This window comes from Telopea speciosissima, chromosome 1 (assembly GCF_018873765.1).
Source record: "Telopea speciosissima isolate NSW1024214 ecotype Mountain lineage chromosome 1, Tspe_v1, whole genome shotgun sequence".
Lineage (NCBI taxonomy): Eukaryota > Viridiplantae > Streptophyta > Magnoliopsida > Proteales > Proteaceae > Telopea > Telopea speciosissima.
Window position 1 is genome coordinate 57,584,829 of NC_057916.1, and position 24,220 is coordinate 57,609,048.

Sequence of the window (24,220 nt, forward strand, 5' to 3'; positions counted from 1 at the left end):
GGGAACTAGGACCCGCGTGGTGTCTAATGCATTTTTTTGGGTTACTCTGCAACTCAAAAAGGGTACAAGTGCTATCATCCTCAAACTCGTCGGGTGCTTGCCGCTATGGATATTGTATTCCATGAGTCTTCAATATACTATTTATCGTCCCATCTTTAGGGGGAGTTTGAAGCATGTGAAGATGTGCCAAATCCATTACCTGCTGCCCATCCATCACCATCTACTGCCCAACCTATTCCTTTTCAAGGAGGACCTCCTTCGGATGTAGTTCAAGGGGAGCAGCCTACTCCTGGCTCTGTTAGAAGGCTGGTTGAAAAACTTCAGGGTAGACTTGATCGACCATAGCTTCGCGTTTTCAATCGAACCTCTAAAAAGCAAGTTGGAACCACCACCCCTGCGGCACCTTTACTCATCCCATCACCATCTCTTGAACCAGAGCCTACTAGTCCGGCTAGTAAGTCTTCTCCTTCTCTTGAATTACCAATTGCTGCATGTACAAGTGTTCTATCATGCACCCAACATCCTATATCACATGTTGTATCTTATGATTCTCTTTCTCCTTCCTATCATGCTTTTGTGTCTACTCTTTCCTCTATTTCTATTCCTCAGAAGTGGCAAGAAGTATTTGCTAATACAAAGTGGAAAGCAGCCATGGTGGAAGAGATGAATGCTCTAAAAAAAATTAATACATGCGACCTTGTTGTTCTTTCTCAAGGAAAAAAACCAGTTGGATGTAAGTGGGTGTTCGTAGTCAAGCAGAAGATGGATGGCACTGTTGATAGATACAAGGCTAAGGATTTTCCACAGACCTATGGGATTGATTATCAGGAGACCTTTGCTCCTGTTGCAAAATTGAGCACTGTTCGCATTCTCTTATCCTGTGCTATGAATTTTCGGTGGGATTTGCAACACCTGGAAGTTAAAAATGCTTTTCTTCATGGAGAACTTGAAGAGGGGGTCTATATGGAGATTCCTCCAGCTTTCTCATCTGAGAAAACTCATGGGAAAGTTTGCAAACTGAAGCGTGCACTCTATGGGCTGAAGCAGTCACCACGGGCTTAGTTTGGCCAATTTCACAAGGCCATGATTTCAGTTGGATACAAACAGAGGAATATGATGGTGCAGAGATCTCTCGTCTGAAGAGTTTCCTAGGGTGTGAGTTTGAAATAAAGGATCTAGGAAAGTTAAAGTATTTCCTTTGGATTGAATTTGCTCGTTCCTCACAAGGCATCTTTCTCTCTCAACGATAGTATGTCCTGGTTCTCCTATCAGAGACTGGTTTGTTTGGTTGCCATCCCTATGATACACCTATGGAAGTTGGTACTCGACTGAAGGATAAAGATGGTGAACCTGTTGATAAAGGCCATTATCAAAGATTAGTGGGAAAGTTAATTTATCTCTCACATACTAGACCAGACATTGCATTTGCAGTGAGTTTGGTTAGTCAGTTTATGCATGACCCCTATTCTTCACATATGTGATATGGCTGATGTTCTTCGCATTCTTCACTACTTTAAGTCAGCTCCAGGAAAAGGGTTTCTTTTGTCTCCCTAAGATCACCTCTGTATTGAGGCCTATACCGATGCGGATTGGGGTGACTCTTCTGATCGGAAGTCTACTTTTGGGTACTACTCATTTGTAGGAGGGAACCTTGTCACTTGGCGTAGCAAGAACCAAAATGTGGTAGCAAGGTCCAGTGCTAAAGCAGAGTTCCGTGCTATGGCTCAAGGAATATGTGAGTTGCTACGGATTCAGGGTTTACTCCAAGACCCTAATGTTCTTGTTTGTCTCCCAATGATATTGTATTGTGATAATAAAGCAACAATTAGTATTGCCCATAATCCAGTACAACATGACTGTACGAAGCATGTAGAGATCGACAAACAATTCATCAAGGAGAAATTAGAGAGTAGACAAATTTGTATGCCTTTTGTGAAAACCGATGATCAATTAGCTGATGTCTTCACTAAAGGCTTGAGTGGAAATTATTTCATCCTATTTTGTTCAAGTTGGGCATGTGTGATATCTATGCACCAACTTGAGGAGTGTTGAGTTATATGTAGCCGATAGGGGTATTTTAGGGATTTTCCCCTCTAGCCGATTCCTAGTTAGTATTCCTAATTAGAATCGGCAATGGGGGTTTTCCTAGTTAGAGTCTGAATATTTTGTAACTCTCTTTTATTATAAATAAAGGGCTTGGTGATCCTATTGATCATCCAAGCATTCAGTTCTAAAGGTTGTTAACATAAGATTATTTAAGTTAAGTGATTGTCTTTGGTACATATGTATATGAATTGAATGGAGACAAAGTGCAGTGGATCTACCATGTTCTGTGGTTTCTCTAGCAGAATTTGCAGCTGCACGATCGAAAGTCCTAAGAGTATCCTTGAAGGTCTTTATCTACACTCATTTCAAACATGTGAAATGTTCACATTAGTACAAACTGAGTAATTACATTCCTTAAATACTGGACAAATTAGTGAGCACCAAGTCTCACCTCATTATTGCATTTCACATATATTGTTGAATTAGGCTCCAACTTGGCTACCACATTTTCCACTGTTCTATCAGTGATTCATCCATCCCAAGTCGACGCTTGTATTGGTACTTGGGATTGAGATAGGATGTTGAGAATTATATAAAGAACTTGCCAATGCTTATGAATCTGTATGGAATGTAAATTAAGTACCTTGAACTAAAGCATATAATACTCATCAGCTCTATGAAATGGATGTATCAAATGCTTTTCCCATCGGTCCACAACAATCTTCAGATATGCCCTTCCACCACGAGGTAGTGTTGCTCGCACATGTTCCTTCATCATCTTTATGGCAGCATAAAGGTGTGGCAAGGTAGGTGTCTGTCACAAAGTCTACCATCCTCAATACCTTTTACCACTGGCTCCAATATAAGAATGACCTTCTTCAGGTCAAGCCAAAACTGACCACTAAATCATTCCTCTAAAGCGAACATGGACCTCAGACCAACCATCTTTGCCTCAAAATTCTTCAATACAACGTAGTTGGTGGCAAATCAAGTAATACCAAGCCTCATCAAATCTCCATGCACTCCTCCCTCAACATCTGTAAATTGTATCCATGGTTGTAGACAAATGTGGTCACTTGTCTTGCCCACTCAATCACACCCGCTACCATGGATTTCTTCCCCATGTCCTCAAACATGAGATCAATGCAATGGGCTGCACATGGTGTCCAAAAGAAGTGGTACTTGCAATTATGCATCAATCTCTCAATTGCCTTCTTAAGTTGCTCCCGTTGTCCGTCACCACTTGAACAATGTTTTGTACCCTTACCTTCTATACGACTCTTTTAGAAACTTATAAATATACTTTGCACCCTTTTTGCCCTTGGATGCATCCACAGACTTCCAAAGGATAGTCTTACCATCACAATAGACAATAAAGTTGATAATGGATTGTCTAGTAGGTCGAGTCCAACCATTACACATCACAGTCACTCCATAGTTCTCCCATGTCCCTTTTGATGGGAGGGCAAATAGATATTCATCAATTCATATGGAGGGTGCCCCTTTACTCCAGGACCAGCCCTCGCTGTAGTGTCAAGTATGGATAGTAGTATTCAACATTAACTGGGATGCTATTAAAGAAGAATATGAACTTCGAAACGGCATCACCAAATTTCCCTTTCCAATCACCCAAACTTGTTTAAACCTTCCCTGTCTAGTATCCCAAGTCATATATAGGAGAGGATCTTGTTGAAACACCTCAATGGGACCATCATCATCAACTGGTACTGGTGGTGGGGGTACCATCACAGGACCATCACATTCTGTGATCTCCTGAGAAGAAACTCCCCTTGCCTCTGCTTCTTCCTCCTCTCCCTTACGGGCCTGCCTCTGGGTCTGCTACTCTAGAGCCAGAGGAACCAGCTTCTTTTCCCCTCTCTTCTCTCTTAACCCTCTCCACCTAATGTTGGACTTGGCTCACTGCCTGAGCCTGCTGAACTAGCTCCTCTCTGCCTCTGTCACAAAATCACCAGACATGTAATTACTATAAGAGTTACCCCCTACTGCTAGTTAGTGTCTCTCTAGCACTGCCTCCTAAACATGGTTCTAAATCTCGATTTTGCAAGAAACCAAGACAAAACCTTAATGCGATACCACTTTGCACCTGGTTTCAACATGTTTCGGCCATATTTCGGTAATTTCACAAGTTTCGACCTGAACTACCTATATAAATTCACTTATCCCCATCGAAACTAGAAGAAACCTAGGAGTTTTGATTCGAAACTGGTTGAACCATGTTATTTATGCCAAATATTATATAAGTAAATGCTTTTATTTACTTCAGATATTATTCATAAATAAGCAAATATCCCCCATTTGAATCCAATAAAAAACAGTTAGAAAATCAAATTCCAAAAGGATAAAAAGTCAACCGCCAATTCAAGAACAAAAACTGAATTTTTGGCAGTAGGTGAAATTTTCAACTTTTTAATGGTGGTTTTTTCTTTCAAATCTTAAAATTCTATAAATCTTATTATGATTAAACATAACTCAAAACCAAAAAAGAGGCAAAATTATCTTTTGTTTTGATATCTAAAAAATATTTTCATTCAGAGTGATTTTAACAACATTCGCGCACACCAATTTGTTGGAAAGCTTTACAACAAATCGAAGATTGCTTAAATCTGATTTATATTGAAGGAGTTATATTCCGGTCAAACCTTATTTAGTATGCGTGAATACTGTTAAAACCAGTTCTAAATGAAAACAAATCCAAGATTGCTTAAATATGATTTATAGGAGTCCTAAAACTCCTCTCTTGCCCTGTGCATTTCAGCCTTCTTCAGTCTTTCTCCCTTCAAAAGCTTAGCCATGTCCTTTTGTACCTCATAAAGAACCATGCAGCATTTGGCCACATCCATGTAACCACAAGCCAAATGCCACTTCAGTCTAGTGGCAACCCCTGAACTTATTATCTTGCCATAATAATTACACTGACTTTTTCTTATCACATTCTATAGGCACTCCATGCCTCAATGCTATATCTCCACTTTCACCCTCAGCCATTGTGCAATCATCTTAGTTATTATATTCATAGTACTATATCTCGCGATATATCGGTATCTCGGGCCTACCGAGATATCCGAAATATCCGAGATATCGCGAAATATTCCCGAAATATTGCATTTTTTCTGCAATATTTCGGGGTCCATCTCGGGGTATTTGGCCATATTTAGGCACGAAACTTCATGGACAGCCTTATTTAAGCTTAATAAACACATTTAAACCATAAAATTGTAAAAATGTGAATTCAATTGGTGTTTTGGGCTTCGCACTTGATTGACATACGGTCGCCGACCTTAATGTATAAATAGTTAAATACACATAGATTAATGAAATCACAACTTAAGTTACAAATTACAAGTGCTAAACTCGCTAATAGTAGTCTTTGTGCCTCCCTGGATCAATCCCACTCATGCCTCTTGAGTCGACGCCCATCGCTTCTCTGTTTGAATGACATATGTGGACCACGGTATAGAATCGGAGAAGAAACAGTGTAGTCATCCACAAGTGTCACGTAAATGGAATCATCAATATCGTAGGTAACCTATCCTAGGATATAAACTAGGGTTACCAATCGATCCATCCGTGAAGAAGATGATCCATTGTGATATGATGTTGGTCGCGCCGGCCAAGAGGCGATGGCATTGGGCTGCATGTATGGTGGTGAGGTTGGTATCTAGGTCCATTAGGGTATGCAAAGATGTTATCTACAAAAGATGATCCAAGATGTCCCCTGGGACTGGACCGGTAGTCATAGTCCCCTACCCCACTAAATCGCCCATATGATGATGATCCATCTCCATATCCACCGTAAGGTTGTGATGCGCCATAATCCGATGCCAATGGAGTGGCGTGTGCGCCAAAGATGGGGCACGCTAATGTCCGGTCGGTCCTCCTCCCCTATCACCCATACTCAAACCACCAACAGAGCTAGATAGGTTATCAATGTCCATTTGATCGGTTGAATTGTGTTTGTCGGCCCTACGCTTCTGTTGTATGTATGCAGGGGGCCTCTCGAGGTGGGGGCGGGCACGCAAGGCCTCGGGTCCGTAGATTCAGCGTGATCAAATCGTCTCTCTCCGTGAATCGGAGCCGGGTCTACAGCGCCTAATTCCCGCCTCCCGGCCTACCATAACGCCCGCATAGCCGCCATATTCTTCACCAAAGATCACCACCAACATCACCACCACCAAAGATTGCCATCACCACCACCAAAGATCACCATCATCACCATCATCATCATTTCGAGGACTTGCACCAGCCTTTCATCATCGCGAATATCAGCACCAAAGGGCCATTTAATGGCTGCACAGGCTTCCTCGTACATGTATCTCGACCCTCGTCGCACCATATACTCGCCCACATCAAAGCCCCACATCTCGTGGTTATCACGGGTCGGCCTACCTCCCTCCTCATCCAACACCCGGCTCACCTCTATCCCTCACCCACATCCACAATAGGGTCCTCATCGCCTGAGTCAACTTCGAAAGATGTCGCCTAGATCAATGGCGCCCTCCTGCCGTCCCATGTCCCATGCAGTGTGTGTTGCGGTTTCAGCCTCAAGTTGAGCGCATACACCACGTCGAGATAAACGTTGAGACCCCAATCTGCGCCTCTCGGGAGTGGATGAGCGCAAAGGTACTCCGGGTTCCTCTCACAACCAGGATACGTAACATGTTCAGCAAGGACTTTAATTGCTTATTCTTCTTAAGTTTTCAAATTGATTCCCATACAACACCCACCATTCACCGACATTACAAGTTTACAACAAAAAGACATGTCAAATGTTGTTTCAACTTTCAACTTTCAAATTTCAATACATAATGTAATTTAAAACTTAAAAGAATTACCAAAGATCACCACGTGCTTCCGCCAGATCGCAGCCCTCGGGCCCAAAACTTCCAATGCATCCCTAAATACCTTGATCTATACCCATGTGGAAAATTAGTAAGTACTTCTTCACTACTTATTTGAAAGCATCAATAAGTGTAGTTTCCAAATGAACTCACTTCATTGTTGCAAATTGCTTGTAGCACCATCCGGCTCCAACTTCTTCACTACTTGTTTCAAAGATCGATAAGTTGAAGTTTCCAACCTAAAGCCTTATTGTTATATACTTAGGGTTGAAGTAGTATCGCTGGAAATATGACATATAGAATAGAGGTATCATGTAAATGCATAGGTAATTAGTAAATAATAATACTAGCTGAATTAGTAAACATAAAACAAATTTACCACCACCTTATGCAGCTGGATGCATAAGTCGATTCTCCTCCCCGAGCATTTATGATATCTAAGAAGTGCTTATGCCATCAAAGCGAGGACCCACACTATGACAATTATCTTTCATCAGTCTATTGGCAAAGATATGGGACTCGGCATGGTTGGGCCCTTCGTAGCCGAGTCGCCAACATGTAGAACTTCACCATCAGGCTCTAAAAACTTTCACCACTTTGCTTAGTTTGGTCCAAGTCCTCGATGACATCGCTGTTGCTTCCCTCCCATTTGCAGCCTGAACCCTTCCATCAAACCACTCGTAGCAAACACGCTTCACCGGCCTTTCTTTTGCCCCAATGCCTTTGAGGGCAATGTAGTTGGTGGCAAATTCTGCGTGATGCCGTGCCTAACCAAGTCACCCCACATTTTTCCCTCAATATCGAGACGAGCGATAGAGCTGTGTCAGTAGATACAAAGTGGCGACTTGCTCGTGCACTTTCAACCACGCTTCACCAACTTTAACTTTCCCATATCTTTTAGCATTAAGTCAATGCAACGGGCCGCACAAGGAGTCCGGGTTAAGAGCCTAGTACTTATTATTGTTCATCATCTTCTCACCGCCACTAAGTTACTTCCATCAGTCTGCTATAACTGGACAACATTCTCAATACCCACATCTTTTTCCACTACTTCCTTTAACAATCAGAATATATTTTGCATCCTTTATCTCTTTCGATGCAGCCCCCCCCAGTCCCTCCCCCCCCCCCCCCCAATTGGGGACACCGCCCTCCCATTACGCCCACCCCCCCCCCTTCCCTTGTCTCCCACTTATTCTTCATCTCACTAATGTCTCATCATCTCCTCTTTTGTTGAGGTAGATAAACTTCATTACCTCTAGGGGCCCGGGGCCCTTGAATCCCCCCCCCCCCCGCCCCCACCATGGTATCTATCTGGTATCTAAGGGGGCCTTGTGCGTGTTTGCCGGGATGGTATGGTATAGCATCCACTTACTATGATTCTTTAACCAACCCTTCACCCCTTCCACGCCTCCTTTGGCGCGGTCGGCTTCCTTTCTTTCTTATGCAATTTGGATCGGATGTTGATGGTGACTGCACGGTAGAGGTGTTGGGTTGCCCTCACACTTTGTGATCTTTTAAAAGGATTCAAAGTTTTAGACCTCCGTAACTCGGCTCCTCCACTACCCCTACTCTTTGTCTCGCCGATCATCTTGAAAACTTCCTCTACTCCTCAGAAACAGTCCGCCTAAAATCCCTAGCCTCCTCTGCTTTGTTTGTCATCGCGAATGCAATGTCATCATCGAGGAGGAGGAGTCATCATCATCATCATTGTATCGTCTTCCTCCTCCCATCGAACTCCCATCGTATCCTCAAGTCGTTCTTTTATCCTTTCGCTTCACCCTTCCTCTTCTTTCTTCCCTCAAACTATCACCAATCTCCCTCGGCTACTTCAAAGAGGGACCATATGACAACCTACAACATCTTTAGATCCTCCGTCGGATGTTGTTTAAGTCTCCCTGGACCCACCTCCCATAAATTGCATGTGACAATAATTACATATAGATTTTCTCTTATCCCCATCAACGGGAGTACCACGTAACCACGCAATGTCACCCCTATCCGGGCTGGTTGGTCTCTCTTGCTCCCTCTGTTCTCTTTGTTCCGTCCGCCCCCCTTTGTTGACTACTTTCCCCACCTTTTGCTTGCCCGCGTTGTCTATCACGATCCGCCATAATGATACTTGTTTCATCGCAATGTAAGTAACACAAATAATTAAAAACTTAATGTAGATGCACTTCAATCGACACTTTTAGATTACTAATACACTTGTATAGTTATTTAATATTTTTCCCCTAACCCTTATATTTTTCACAAAATTAAAACCAATTTTTATATATAATGTTAATATAAGTATTGACCTAACACAACAAAACTATGAATTAGTAAACATAATATACATGTAATGCATCTCAAAACATATAGAAATAACTTTCATATTTTTTCATTATTTTTTAAACTTAAAACTCATATTTTTCCTTATTTATTTCTGTTTTTTTAATTTTTATATATTTTTCTTAATTTTCGAAAATTAAAAGAATTATTTAAGAGCAGAAAAATAAATCCGACATCGCAATAGCCGTAGATCGCCATTGGTGTCTAACATATATTTAATTCATTACCATCTAAGTCATATTACCCCTAATTATTTCCTATTTTAGTTGTAGGAAAATGAATTTTTAAAACCAGAAAAAAATAAAAAAATACATATGGGAAAAAATTTCGACACCGTGAGGCCTGTAGATCGGCCTCCGTGTCTAACATATATTAATATCATCAACATCCAACAACATTTGTACAAAGTTTTTTTAAAAAATTGTTTTAGAAATATAATTTACCTTAAATAATGAAATTAGGCTGGATGATGAGAGCTTAGATGACCCTCCGACGTCTTCCGGCGACAAGGAGCTTCAATGAGGCTTAAGGGAGGAAGAAGAGAGAAAATTTCATTTCAGCAGCTCTCGGTCGAAATATCGACCAAGAGCTGCGAAATATGCAATTTATAAGGATTTTGAATGTGACACTATTGTCAGCTTTACATATCTCGCGATATATCGTGATATCTCGCGATATATCGTGAGTTCCACGATATATCGTCGAAATATCTCGATATATCGACGCAGTTATTGTACTTTTTATTTCGACCTTGTTTCGTATCTCGGTCATGTCGAGATTCATAAATATCGCGATATATCGCCGATATTTCGCGAGATTTTATACCATGATTATATTGCTACACCAAAAAATGCATTCATTATTAGTTATACATCATTTAAGACTCCTAAAATAATCATATAGCTATTTCCAATTTTTTCCTCCAACTCTTGTATATTTTCTTAATTAAAAATATTCTTTATAATTTTTTTTGACATAATTATACCATAAGTTTATCAAGTCAGGATAAGGCTTAGTTTGTTGTTGTTGAAATACCACAAGTTTATCAAAAATATTAATTGAATGAGACATGAATCATCATTTTCAATTGTAAATACAGAAACAATACTTTCATCAATTTCAATGAATTTTCGAAACCAAAACAAAAAAATTTCCCTATTTTTCTGAATTTCCTGTAATTTTTTAAAATTCAGATATTAAAATATTTAATTTTTGGACAAAATAATCGACTCCATGAGGCCGTAGTTTGGCCAACGGTGTCCAACATATATAAAATTGACCTCCAAAACCTAAGTATTAACCTTTTTTTTTCACAATTTTGTTGCAAGAAATAAATTTTTTCTGAAAATTTAAAAAGTATTTTAAAAACAGAAAATGAGTTCCAGCTCTGTGAAGTGATTGATTGGGCTACAGTGTGTAACATATAAAAAATTGAATGTTTTCCCCCAAATATTTATCCCACTTTTTTGCAAAAATTAGTTTTGAGAAAAGTGATATACCTCCAACTATGAATCTTGCACAAATCTTCCAACAATACAGCAAATCGTTGCTTCCACTGTGTTCCTCTACTGCCCAAGCACTGGTTCCAACCTTGTATGCCAGTGATTTGGTCAAGCATGCAAGAAAACAGTGTTTTCCAAGGGGTTGTGTCGAAACTAGGCGAAGTGCACGAAGTGGGTTGAAATGTGGTATTTATAGTAAAGGGGTTGAACAGTTTCAACCGAAATATCGGTGAACTGTACACAAGACAGAAATTTCAGTTAAAATATTGACAATTTTGAGTATTGCAGGCTGTTTCGTTTCAACAGCCTAAGAAACTGACACATTTTACGAAACTGTCTACCATGGGATAAATACAGCAAGTTGATTTTCATTGTTAGGCTACCAAGGAGGTTAGTGGAAATTTGGAACAAACAATTCTGGAGAGACAGAGCAGTATGTATTGTCAACAACTTGTAGTAATATATGTGGCCAATTCACTGGGCCAATGTAATTCTGGAGAGACAGATCAGTACGCATTGTCAACATATTGTAGTAATTTATGTGGCCAATTTACTGGACAAATGTTTGCACAAACAATGCAGGACGTACAATTACAGCAAGGCTTCATCCTAGATCTTCCTTCATTGAGTTCTAGTTTGCTGCCCTAATCTGCATTACCCCTCCCTTCATTCTCTGTGGTGTTTGCCGACCAAGTCCTCTGGCAATGAAAATGGAGCACTTGAAGAACATTCTTGAAATTACAAGTATTGGCATTCACTTGAGAGAACACTGAGTGATAGGGCAAATAAAAAAAGTTTAAGCTAAATTGACACCCGGGGGGACAACCAGAATAATCCATATATTACTGATTATTCTTCTTTTCTTATTTACTGTAAATTCTTCATTTTTGTCTATCGTCTGTTTTAGCGTATCTTTCCTTTAATATCCATGCCATCCAATACCTTGATCTCTTATCTATAAAGATGCCCAACACCAAATTAAAACTATACTCTTTCAGTTGGATCTCTCAGATGTTGTCCGACCCCAATTATCATATTCTTTTAAATGAACTTCCACTCCTTTGTTGTTGTTGTTGCTATTTGTTTTTTTTTTTTTTTTTTTTTTTTTTTTTTTGTGGGAGGGGGGAGTTGGGTTGGGTTGGGAGAAGGGGGATGGAACAAAAACAAAGTTATGTTAATTTTGCCCCACCTTTTTATTTGGACATTCAAAATCTATAGAAGTTTACAAGACCTTCAACAAATACGACACTAGACAGACAACTCTTCGACAGATGTGTTCATTCCCTGTGTCACCTCTTTTGGACTTATTTTTCCTTTTTTCCCTCTCCGTGTTGAACTTAGCATGGGAGTAATTGAGTAAAACAAAAGCGAAGGCCACACTTTTCAAGTCCTGTAATATTTCAGGATCATTTCTTTAAAAAAAGGGCTTTTACAATCGTAAGATAAATACATTCAACTATTCAAGTCAATTAGTAAAGGTGGCATCCAAGTCAATCCACACTGGCCTCGAACCAGACATCCAGTACATCACATTATTTACTTCCCTAAAAACAAGCTTCAACTTTAGTTTCAGTGGTATATTTATTATTTTATTTCCCTAAAAAGAAAAACTTTAAAAACTTTGGGATATCAAAGGAGAAAAACACATCATTTGGAACATTTTACACCATAAATTATCATGACAGTTCCCAATTCAACTCAACAAACCAATTACCCGGGACTTACAGGGAGTGTTTCCCATATTGCTTCGTCACTCACGCTGTCTTCATCTCCTGGCATTAAAGCCCTACACATCCTGAATAAGAAGTGAAACATTTTACCAATCATTAAGCAATTACTAAGAAATCAATGATAGCATAGTGTAAACAGCATATGAGACATCTGGTTTAAAGTTTTTTGTATGACCTTGAAACTGGTTTATTATTTTTAATTTATGCTGGTTTTATTTAGTTTTCTCGCCGTCTTAGAAGACCACAAATGTACAGGGTTCACACCCTTCTTTACTGTATCCATTAAATTCAAAACGATATACCTCGGCCCCATTCACCCCTTTGATTCTGTGTTATCCTACATCACCCTAGTTTGAATCCTCCTTTGAATAAAGATCTTGTTACTGGTTACTGGTTTCAGCAATCAAACTCAGTACGACATTAACTAGTTACTGCTCTGATACCATGTGACAAAACCAAGGATCTGTAACCAGTACCATGTGTTTTTAATAAATTAGGGGGTCCCATTCACCCTTTTGATTCTGTGTTATCCTAAATCACCCTAGTTGAAATCCTCCTTTGAATAAAGATCTTGTTACTGGTTACTGGTTTCAGCAATCAAATTCAGTACTACATTAACTGGTTACTGCTCTGATACCATGTGACAAAACCAAGGATCTGTAACCAGTACCATGTGTTTTCAATAAATTAGGGGGCTGTATTCACCATGGTTCGTAATCTTGGATCAGATGAGATCGTTCCCTGGATTGGCCAATCCAATCCGATACTTCTTTCTTTTTTTTTTGGTATTTTGATCGATCCGTGTACCGATTTTTTTTTTTTTATTATATTTTTTACCGATCCAAGCCCTATCCAGTAAAACCTGGATTTTGGTCATTTTTTACCGATCCCGAGTCCGATACCTAGATTATAAACCTTGGTATTCACACACCCCACGATTATAATGAATGAGAAAGAGTTTGGTTCTAAAATCATGGCTGTGAGCTGCAGTGAAATGGGATGAGAGATCTTAAGCAGTGGCTGTTGCTCCATTGAAGTACTGGTTGAGGACTAAAGAACACCCCCTGCAGCTTCACCGGTTATGTTCTACTGCATCTTAAAGCCCCTGGATCTCCAGATCAGTTCATCAGATCCTGCACATATCTTGGCACTGTAATACTTTCCCATAACCCTTCCTTCGATATTAATTTCAGCCTGATTCAAAGGCTGGATCTGGCTATATGCTGTAATTGCAATTTTGGAAACCAACTTTTTAATTTGGAAGTCCTCACTTATCTTTCAATCCAGCCATCAGAAATTTAGAACTGGCTGTAATTTTAGGAGTTAACCTACTCCTAATAACCTTCCTTCGACTGGAAGATCTTACCCATCAGCAAAGCCTAGTTGCTAATTCTGTCACCACTTAGTTTTCTGATTATTTGTCCATTCCCTGCCCAGCAATAGCCCAGAAACTGGTGCTGTCTGTGTTTCCTAGGTTAGACTTTAGTCCACAGTGCTATTTGGAGTAGTTAAGGGTGTCAAGTGTTCAAACACCCTGCTGTTAAGTGTTACAGTTATTTTCTGTTACTGATTTACGTGCTGTAACCTGCTGATATTAACATTAACTCATTAAGTGATCCTATTGTAAGACTGGTTCGTAGTTGAATAGTTGAGAATTGGTCATACATTAGGTATTTCCATTTATCAGCAAATCACAAGAACTTTTTCCATTAAAGTACTGCAACATTACAACTGGATATTTCCAAAGGAAAAGAATACTGGTTGTATTCAGCAGGTTATGAAAACCAGAAACAAAGCAAGAGGGAGAACCAAGAACAGGATCAGTAAAGTACTATATTATGTAAATATCCACTATAGAAAATTCAAGAGCAACACAGAGTATGACCGATATATCTGTGCAGCAGAAATAAATACCTGAAATTGTCGATGAGAATAATTATTTCAAATGCCAAAAGGGGAAGAAAGACAATCTTCAAGTTAACAGCAGCATAATCATGGCCTGCACCAAGATGAAAATTAAATAAGGTCAGAAGGTTTAAGCCATGACCAAATAATTACAACCAACCTTCATAAGTGTTGGTTGAACCGTGGGTCAGAGAGAGGAAATAAAATAATAGAATGGCTTGTTATATTGATAGGTAAGCCCCTCTATTTATAATAGAGGGGAAATTATAAATAGTCTAAGCTAGAAGATGTGGGACTAAAACCCACATAGCCGACATAAGCTAAATACACTTAACAACATAAAAATACCCCAAAAGGACCAGAATACCCCCACGGTATTCTGGAGTACATATATTCTAACACTCCCCCTCAAGCTGGATTATACTAATATTAATGAAAGAAGATCTAGCTTGGACTAAAGGAAAAGAACTCCATAACAATGCTAACACTCCCCCTCAAGTTGGCGCATACAAGGTACTAATGCCCAACTTGAATAAAATGGGAAAAGATAAGTTGTAGCAGAATCCAGCTTCAAGATGAACGCAGCTCCCAAATAAACCTTTAAGAACTTGTAAAATTAGATCTTCAAAACTTGGGCAGACTTGATCAGTAAACTTTCACCAATCTTCAGCAGTTGTCCAGTGATGAATCTCGGAGTGATAATCTTGAAGATAAGTGACTAGGGTAGCGAGCAGATGTATCAGGCAACAATAAAGAGCAAGCAGCGGAAAAACAACCCAACTGTAGAACCTCATATAGGCAGGCAATAACCAAACATCTTCAAAATTTTAAGACCAACCTGCCCCTTGCGGCAAACTCAACCCAATAACAAAGTAGATATCCATTGGCAATGGTGAAACCTCTGACCTTCTATGTTTTGCACCAAGTGTTCCTGCAAGTTCTGCTTTCTGCAATGGCTGCAGGTATACTGTATATAATCCCCCCCTCACGTGTAATACACGTGGACATAACAGGGATGATGTAAGATATAGGGCAAAACATAATATTCCAAAATTTTCCAAGAGCTGCCAAGGGTAATGGAAAAAGAAGAAATGGCAATGAAGAGAATACCATTAACTTCTAAGGTGGTTATGGGTTATGCCAAAGGTATGGTTTGGGAGGTGGTGAAGAAAAAGCAGTGGGATAATGAAGTACGGAGTAAGTAATGCAACATATAAATCTCCAACCATCTTCAAACGATCAAACAAACACTTTTGATGGAAACTCCTGCAGGGGACAAACTCCTAACTCCAATATTCAAATCTGACAAGTATACAGATCTGATTTGAAGTAAGGAAAGGTTCCATTCTTCAAGGCTTGATCAATCTTCAAACAAGGAGGAAAAAGTGTGCAAAAACCCCAATGTATAAACTCCCACATGCTTAAAAGAACAAACGAAGATATCTAGACAGCAATGGATTATAGAAGCTTCAACAAAAATTGGATCAGATCTGAATTAGTAACAATGCTAGGATTCAAGCTCCAAGGTGAGCCAAATATGAACCAGAAAAGCTTCACATAACTGAACAGGTTCGGAGTTGCAACCAAGAACCATGGAACACACTGTTGTAGTCCCAAATAAACTGATCTCCAGGATAGCAGATTCGAGTCTTCAAGAATGAAAGAAATTCGATCTCCAATAGTAGGAAACTCAGTCACAAAAATAGGGCAGCAGTAACATGTCAACCAGTCATGCTTACAGAAGCCAATCAATAACACCAGCCAGGTAGGTATGAAAGCTCAAAATAACCAGCAAATATAAGATAAATAACCAGACAGATCCATAAGTAGTTGAAGCAGCCAGCCATATAGGAACAACTAAGAAACACAGGTTGATAATTGGAGAAACTGAGCCATAAGAATGAACCTGAATTTTTCCAAAAAGAGCTGATGAATGATGCTGAAATAGGGGCTGAATACTCCTCTGATGTTTATAAAACTCTCCTAAAAAAATCAGCAATAGTGGACTGCCCTAACCCTTAGATCGATTATAGTCAGGGTTTTATAAAAAACCCTGAAAGGGAAGATCGATTGTAGGGAAGGGGGCTTCAACAAAGTGATGATGACTTGTCAAAGGTTATGTCTTCTGGTAATAGATGCTGACCACCACTGCTGGAATGGATCTCCAGTTCGAATAACCAATCTCCATGGTAAATGAGACTTGATCTTCACGTGGGAGAAACACCAAAAAATTGCAGAAAAATAGGGCAGGCTGGCAGCAGCTATCATGTGCAATAGACCTTCTTCAAGTCAGGAATAGTTGAAGTAGAATGTCCTTCTTGATGGTAGAAACACCTCCAAAAAAGTGAAAAACTCCAATAGCAGCAATCAACCCTAACCCTAAAATCGATATTTCCTAGGTTTTGAAAAAACCCTGAAAAGAAGGATCGATTGAGGTTAGGGGTCTTCAAACACTTGGAAAGAGGCTGAAACTGAGGTCGAGTGATCCTTGTAGGTGGAGTAAGCATCCCTCCAAAAGGCAGCAAAAACTGAAACCTGTAACCCTAATGTCGATTTGAGTCAAGGTTTTAACAGGTAACCAAAAATAGCAGGTTGAGAAGGTTTTGCTGTAGGTACAAATCCAGCCATCAGATAGTGGCCAAACTGAGGTCGATTAAGGCTGGTAGTAGTAGGAAATTATCCCTGAAAAATTAGCTGCATCTGACAAGGGAAGCCCCAAAATCGATTGGAGTCAGGGTTTTGAAACAAACCCTGACAAGGTGAGATCGATTTGGGGATTGTGACTGGAAAACTTAATAAAAGATGGAGAGAAAGAAAAAAGGGAAGTTAGGTTTTGGAATAGGGCAGAATAGGGCTGGAAAAGGCTACATAGGGTGCTCCAAAATTGGAGGATCAGTTTTCATTAGGTAATAGAGATCTGATCTCCAAAGAAAGGGGGAACTCCAAATCGCAGATGAGGCTCCAATAGGGTTCGAGCAGATTTTTTAATAAAAAAATAGAAAGGAAGGGGGGGCAGCAACTAAGTCATCGATATTCTCAGTTTACCTCATTATTGCTACCCCTTTATAGGCTGAGAAGAAGCAGAACAGGAGAAGGAGAAAACCGAGAAAGGGAGAAGAAGAGAGAGATCGATAGAGGAGAAGTAGGGAGAAATAGGGTTTTTTTCTTCTCTCTAACCTAGATCAGACCAGCTCTGATACCATGTTGGTTGAACTGTGGGTCAAAGAGAGGAAATAAAATAATAGAATGGCTTGTTATATTGATAGGTAAGCCCCTCTATTTATAATAGAGGGGAAATTACAAATAGTCTAAGCTAGGCGATGTGGGACTAAAACCCACATAGCCGACATAAGTTAAATACACTTAACATAAAAATACCCCAAAAGGACCAGAATACCGCCACGGTATTCTGGAGTACATATATTCTAACACTCCCCCTCAAGCTGGATTATACTAATATTAAAGAAAGAAGATCCAGCTTGGACTAAAGGAAAAGAACTCCATAACAATGCTAACAATAAGAAAATGAATGCAATTAGTAAGATTTATACCCACATGGTACAAAGCTCACAAATGAAATAAAAGAAATGTCAATCTATGATGGCAACCGTGGCCCTTGATCAAGTGAAGTATCTAACTTTAAACATTTATCCAGGATTTTCATCATGCATGAATGAGGTTCAAGCATCCATGCACCAACACTTAATGATTAGTTAAATGTAGACGTCAAAGAACATCCAATAGTATGGAAACAATTGATAATGTCACTAGGGGTGCTGCATGTGTACCGTAGATACTCTCAAGATATATACAAAGGAGTAGTTCAAAAGCAACCAGCAATGGTGTTGCAACAATGGCATGACAAGGAGCCCACTGTCCAAGAAAGAAAAGTGTCAATAATCCACCCATATCAATTAATCATTGATCATGGAACCTGAAGAATTCTTACTTCCACAAGCTGAAATTAAAAATAAAATAGTTCGCATAAAATAGAAATTATTTCCAAATACTAAGAGGCACAAGATCATACATGACGGTCATTGGGTAATGATGGAGCTGGTAGCGAATATCTGCCTCGTGCAACAACAGCATGAAATAGCCAAAGTGGGGAGAAAATGATCCTGCAGGATTTAAAAATACAAATATGGAAATCTTTAAAAATAAAAAATTGAATCCGATTCAACAAAATCAAAACGCTGATTTAAACGTCCAAACACTTATTTGTTCACTTATGTACCAAGACTAGATCAATTTATATATACAAGGTTTAAAGCATCGGTATCAGGTATTGTGAGGATACATTCAGGCGGGAGGTTCGGGGGGATTTATCTCCCCTTCCCAGAGATTATGGTTGGTCCGCAATGATGGTGGTGCCATCTCTACTCCTCGATGGAAAGAAGGGTCTTTGTCAATTATCAAGGGATTGGGATCATACAATCATATGAAATGGAGTGGCCACCTAGGGTTAGGGCATAGGACCCAATTGGTGTAGCCCTGTGAAGGGCTACATGATTCCGTTTGGTCTGGTCAGAGAGTCGGGGTAAGTGGTCACGTTACGAGACTAGGAAGGTGTTATAGGCACCCACCTCGCCCGGATAAGCCGGTCTTTCTACTAGATGCATGTTTTCGAAGATTCTCCCATTACAAAATGTCCTATACCAACATGCATGGCTAATGATGACACACAAACTATTCAAATGAAACTAAACTACATCATGCTAGATACTATGTACACTATACATGAACACTTAAGAGTCTACATTGTGCCGAAACCAAAAGTTAGTGATAGAAATGTATACCTGCGTGCTAAACCAATGCGATTATGAAAGATGCAAGATGGAAAGCGTCCCCCGGCTCAGGTGGAGACAAATGACTGACTTATCCTCTGTCGACGGCTTGCAAGTGTTGAATCTTGAAATTTCAGACAAAATAACGGCGTCACAAGATCTTGGGAGCTAGATGCTCGATCCTTGAACAGAATAACGACGTCTCGAGATCTTCGGAGCCAGATGCTCGATCCTTGGACAAAATAACTACGCCATAGAAAAATCTCAAGTCTTCAAAGGAATGTTGTGATAATAGGTTGGGAAGGTTAGATTTGGGTGATCCAGACTTCGGGCAGGGTAACAAGGCTCAAGGATTCAAAATTGGAGGTGGGACGGACCCCGAAATAGGCAAAACATGGCTTTGGGAGGCGAAACTTGGCTTTGGGAGCACGCTTCCCGAGAAGTCTTCTCTCTCCCAGAAGTGTGGTGCCACGATACTGTGGCGCCATGGTGGCTTGGTCCTAGGCCTTTGCAGCAGTGTAGCTATTGTGCCACAGTGGCTCGGGTGCGGGCCTGGAGTAGGTTAGGTTCATTTTGTCTCTTTCTAGGTGTTTCTAGGCTTGAAAACGGGAGAAGTGTTTGTGGGGACGACGTCAGTCAACTGTGTTTGGTTGTCGTCATTGTCGGGGGTGGTGACAAAATTCAGCATCTACAGGTATCGTATCGGAAAGGTGATTTTAAGAGACAAATCGTATCCTATTGGAAAGATGCAACATACGCTAAAGTTACATATGGAAATAGTCAAGAAACGTATGTAACGCTTAGGATATATACAAAATACAGTTTTGAAGCATAAAACACTATAAATTATTAGGGTAAATTACATGTCACCCCCTAGTTTTCTAACGAAACTCAGATCACCCCCTGGTTTTTGGAAAAACTCAAATCACCCCCTGGTTAGACCCTAATATGACAAATTAGTCCCTACCATTAGTTTTATGCTGTTAAGTGATGATGTCAACCAGTTAAATAAATTTAAATCCCTAAACTACCCTTGACCAATGTTGAAGATAAAGGAAGGGTAGTATTGTAAATTTAATTCTAATGTTTTAGTACAAGAGTAAAACAGTCCTTTCACACCAATAACTAATAGCAGACTAACACCGTTACTATAGAGGGGGTGATTTGAGTTTTTTCAAAAACCAAGGGTGATCTGAATTTCGTTTGAAAACCAGGGGTGATGTGTAATTTACCCAAATTATTAATATGTAAATTATATTAAGTATAAAAATGAGAACAAAGTATGACGAGACAAGTGCATTCAACTCATTATGTATAAAGGATGAGGTTTCTTACATATACTAATACCAACTTCTTTTAAGATCGTACCATATGTTATTGGAACGGTACCTCAAAGATATGATACATATCGGTTAGTATCAGTGCATACGGTAGGATACTTAAAACCTTGATTATATATAAGTTGAGAATGAAAGAATGATTTGGCTTATCTAAAATGATAGAGGCCTTTCTTTTTTATAAAGGGAAATTGGAATTACAATTAAGGTATGTCAGGTAAGGATGTGTCATAGTCCTTATCCTAGCATACACACAACGAATCTAGACACATACAACAAATCTAGACACATTCAACGAATCTAGACATACAACCCATATTTTTAACACTCCCCCTCAAGTTGGGGCATAGGTGTCTCTTATGCCCAACTTGCATACAATAGAATGAAATACCTCACAATTCAAACCCTTAGTAAAAACATCAACTAACTGATTCTTGGAAGTGACAAATGGAATGCAAATCGAGCCTTGCTTATGCTTCTCTTTGACGAAGTGTCTGTCAATCTCGATAAGCTTAGTCCAATCATGCTAGTGTAGTCTGGGAGGACTAGAACACAAGGATCTGTCCTACAATGAGCTTTTGAGTTAAATCTGATTATTGAGGGCTGAAAGATGATGGTCAGGTGGAAGATGAAGGGTCAAATTCAAGAATAGAAGAAGGAAGTGTAGGTTGAAAGTTAAAGAAGATATGGGAGAATGAGAGGGTAGGAGAGAGAAACGTGAGAGAGGGAAGGGATAAGAAAGACTCCACGTACAAGGGGGTTGCTCACACAACTATTCCTGAAAAATTCCAAAGGAATCACTTCAATTTATAATTCAATGATAACTCCAATTCATGCCTTTCATCATTGGGTTACATGGTATTTAAAGAAGAAAATGACTCTTGGACTTTAACAAGAAACATTAATGACTAGCACACTACTCTAAACTAATTACTCACCTAGAAACTAACTCCAAGAAAATTAATTATTACCACAGACCTATTGGACTTCCTAGACATAGTTATCAAGGCGTCGCCTAGGCGGCGCCATGGCGTTCAGCCAGTTTTAGAGGGTCTAGGCGGGTGGACGCTATAGTGTGTAACAGAAAGGCGAGCGCCTTGGGATGCCTTTTCTTCTGGGCAGTCGCCTTAGACCCTTTTTTTGGTTTACTTTTGTTTTTTAATTTTTTTTATGTTTTAATAAGATATTCTAATTGGAAATATCTCATTGGGGGTGTATTTTTAGTTCCGTGCTCTGAGAAGCATGGAATCTTAAGTAAAAAGTTATAACTTAAAATAAATAAAAAAACAAAACCTAAAAAGTAACTTATCAAATCGAATTCCTTCACATTCCAAAATCGAAAGAACAAAAAAAACGAAAGAGAAGAAGCAGCGGCAACGGCAGCGGCGACTTGCAAAGGCAACTTGCAGCGGCGACCTTGAGACTTCCTTCGAGGCTTCCCTGAGTTCTCTCTCGATCCTCGTCCTTCAACCCCTTTATTTCCGAGCTGCGACATCTCAATATCTCATTCTCAATCTCCGAGAGAAAAAGAAGCGTGCGCAGCGGCGACTGCCGGAGTTGCAGCTTGCAGCGGCAACTTGAGAGTTGAGACTTCATCACTTCCCTCTCAGTCCTCAGTCCATCAAGGTTTCTAAAATCTGTGCCCTTCATTTCCGACATCTCATTCTCCATCTCCACCCCCACCGGTTTCCGGCGACATTCCCTGCCTCCACCGGTAAGTATTGTAATTTTGTGCACTTATGCATTCTTTTTTTTTCTTCTTCTAATATCCAAAGTCCAAACCCTTTTCTTCTAACCACATCTTTCTATTTCTTCCTTTTGCGGCGGAAACCAGCTGTCTTCCTTTACTCCGGCGACAAATTCCGGCCAGCACCGTTGTAAGTCAGTAAGTGTTTTGATTTTTTTTTTTTTTTTTATTTCAGTTCTTCTCTTTTGATTTCAGTTCTTCGTACTCCCTTTCTTCTGGTCTATTTTGTTAATGATAAAGATAAGGTGTTGAATCTGCTGTTTCGTTGCCCATATCTGTTCTGAACCTACTGTTTCGTTACCCATAATTTTTCTTTGAAAAGATAAGGTGCTCCTACACCTGACTTGTATATTTATTCCTTCAATCACCAGAAGCACCTTATTGCTTCATCCATCCCTTCGGCCCTTCCTAATTCTATTGGCAATATCCTCTTTAATTTCCTCACACTGTGGATGATTGAACGAAATAAAGAAAATGGGTTCTTGGGGCATCTCTTGGTCATTTATGCAATTAATTTTCAGGATGCACGTGCAAATAGTTTGGATAAAAGTTCTAATGCTACTACAAACATGAAGGGAACAGATATTTTGTTCATAAATATACAAGTCAGCTGTAATTTTTCTCCCCTTCTCCAACCATGCTTTCGGATGTCATATGATTCATATTTCTTAATTAAACCTTTTGCATAAAAAAGGTGCCAATGTTTGTGCGGTTGTAGTACTTCTAGTCTTCTATTAGAGTAATAGTTCTATATTTTTAATTTTTTTTCTATTTTCTATCATTGTAGACAACTAGACATCAGCTCTTTATACATGGCCAATGTTGATGGTAGTAGTGGGGCTGAAAATATAAGTACAGCGGGATCAGGGATTGATCCAAGCAAGGATCCAAAAAGGAAGGCTAAGTCTAATGATCCTGGGTGGAAGTATGGATACTGGCCTAATTTAGAAGACAAGAATTGTGTCAAGTGTATCCTTTGTAGGGTGGATACCAAGGGAGGAATAAAAAGATTGAAGCAACACTTGGTTGGTGGCTATGGAGATGTAGCCAAGTGCACAAAGACAACTGCAGCAATTGCTACAAAGATGAGAGAAGCAATCTTGAAAAACAAGAAGAGGAGGATGGAAAATTTGGATGATTTGGATGTTGGTAGTGAAGATTTACCTGAAGAAGGGGGCCAAGGGGCTGAAGAAGGGCATGTAGAGTCAGATTTTGGGGGGGGGGCTCAAGCCGCTTTAGCCTTATTCCAAGCTCTGGAACAACTTCAAAAAAAAAAAAGTTGTCATTCAGACCATAGTCAAACAACAAGTAAGGGGTCCCATGGATGCTCATGTCAAGAGGCGGATCCCTGAAGAGGTTGTTGCAGAAAGGCACGGTAAAGGTCCCCAACAAACTACAATGGAGAACCGTATGAGATCAGAGGAGGAAAGAGATAAACTTCGTTCTTACTTTGCAAGGTGGGCTTATGAAAGCGGTGTTCCATTCAATGCCTTGAGGCTAAGGAGCTTTGAGGAGTTGGTTGAGGCAATTGGATAATATGGGCCAGGTTTCAAGCCCCCTTCATTTCATGACTATAGGGTCCCTCTATTGAAATCTGAGAAGGAGAAAATTGATGAAATAAAAAAGAAACACACAATCTCTTAGAAGAAAGGGTGCACTCTCATGTCTGATGGGTGCACAGACAAGAAAGGAAGGCACTTAATTAATTTTCTTGTCAACAGTACAGAGGGGACATTCTTTTTGGGGTCTGTGGATGCATCAAGTCAAATACAAGATGCAAAAATGTTATTTGAGCTCCTTGATAGTAAGATTGAGGAGATTGGAGAGGAGAATGTGGTTCAAGTGGTCACTGATAATGCTTCCAATTATGTTGCTGCTGGAAGGTTATTAATGGAGAAAAGAAAGAAGTTGTATTGGACTCCATGTGCAGCTCATTGCCCAGACCTTATGATGGAGGAGATAGGCAATATAAAAAC

At 39.8% G+C, this 24,220-nt stretch overlaps 1 protein-coding gene and 1 long non-coding RNA gene across 2 annotated transcripts in view; one reads left to right on the forward strand and one right to left on the reverse strand.

Annotated features, from left to right (window-relative positions):
* The window catches only part of LOC122649099, an 80,311-nt gene that overhangs the window by 29,509 nt on the left and 26,582 nt on the right, over positions 1-24,220 (reverse strand). Inside the window, exons 2-5 of the mRNA XM_043842461.1 lie at positions 18,404-18,494; positions 18,162-18,246; positions 14,383-14,467; positions 12,464-12,533 (exon numbers count right to left, since the gene is read on the reverse strand). Of these exons, the coding sequence (XP_043698396.1) occupies positions 12,464-12,533; positions 14,383-14,467; positions 18,162-18,246; positions 18,404-18,494 (331 nt within the window). The remainder of the gene's footprint in view (positions 1-12,463; positions 12,534-14,382; positions 14,468-18,161; positions 18,247-18,403; positions 18,495-24,220) is intronic.
* Positions 4,678-24,148, forward strand: LOC122649102. Its single transcript, XR_006331167.1, has 3 exons — positions 4,678-4,688; positions 18,718-18,723; positions 23,896-24,148. It is a non-coding gene; the product is annotated as an uncharacterized LOC122649102 (long non-coding RNA).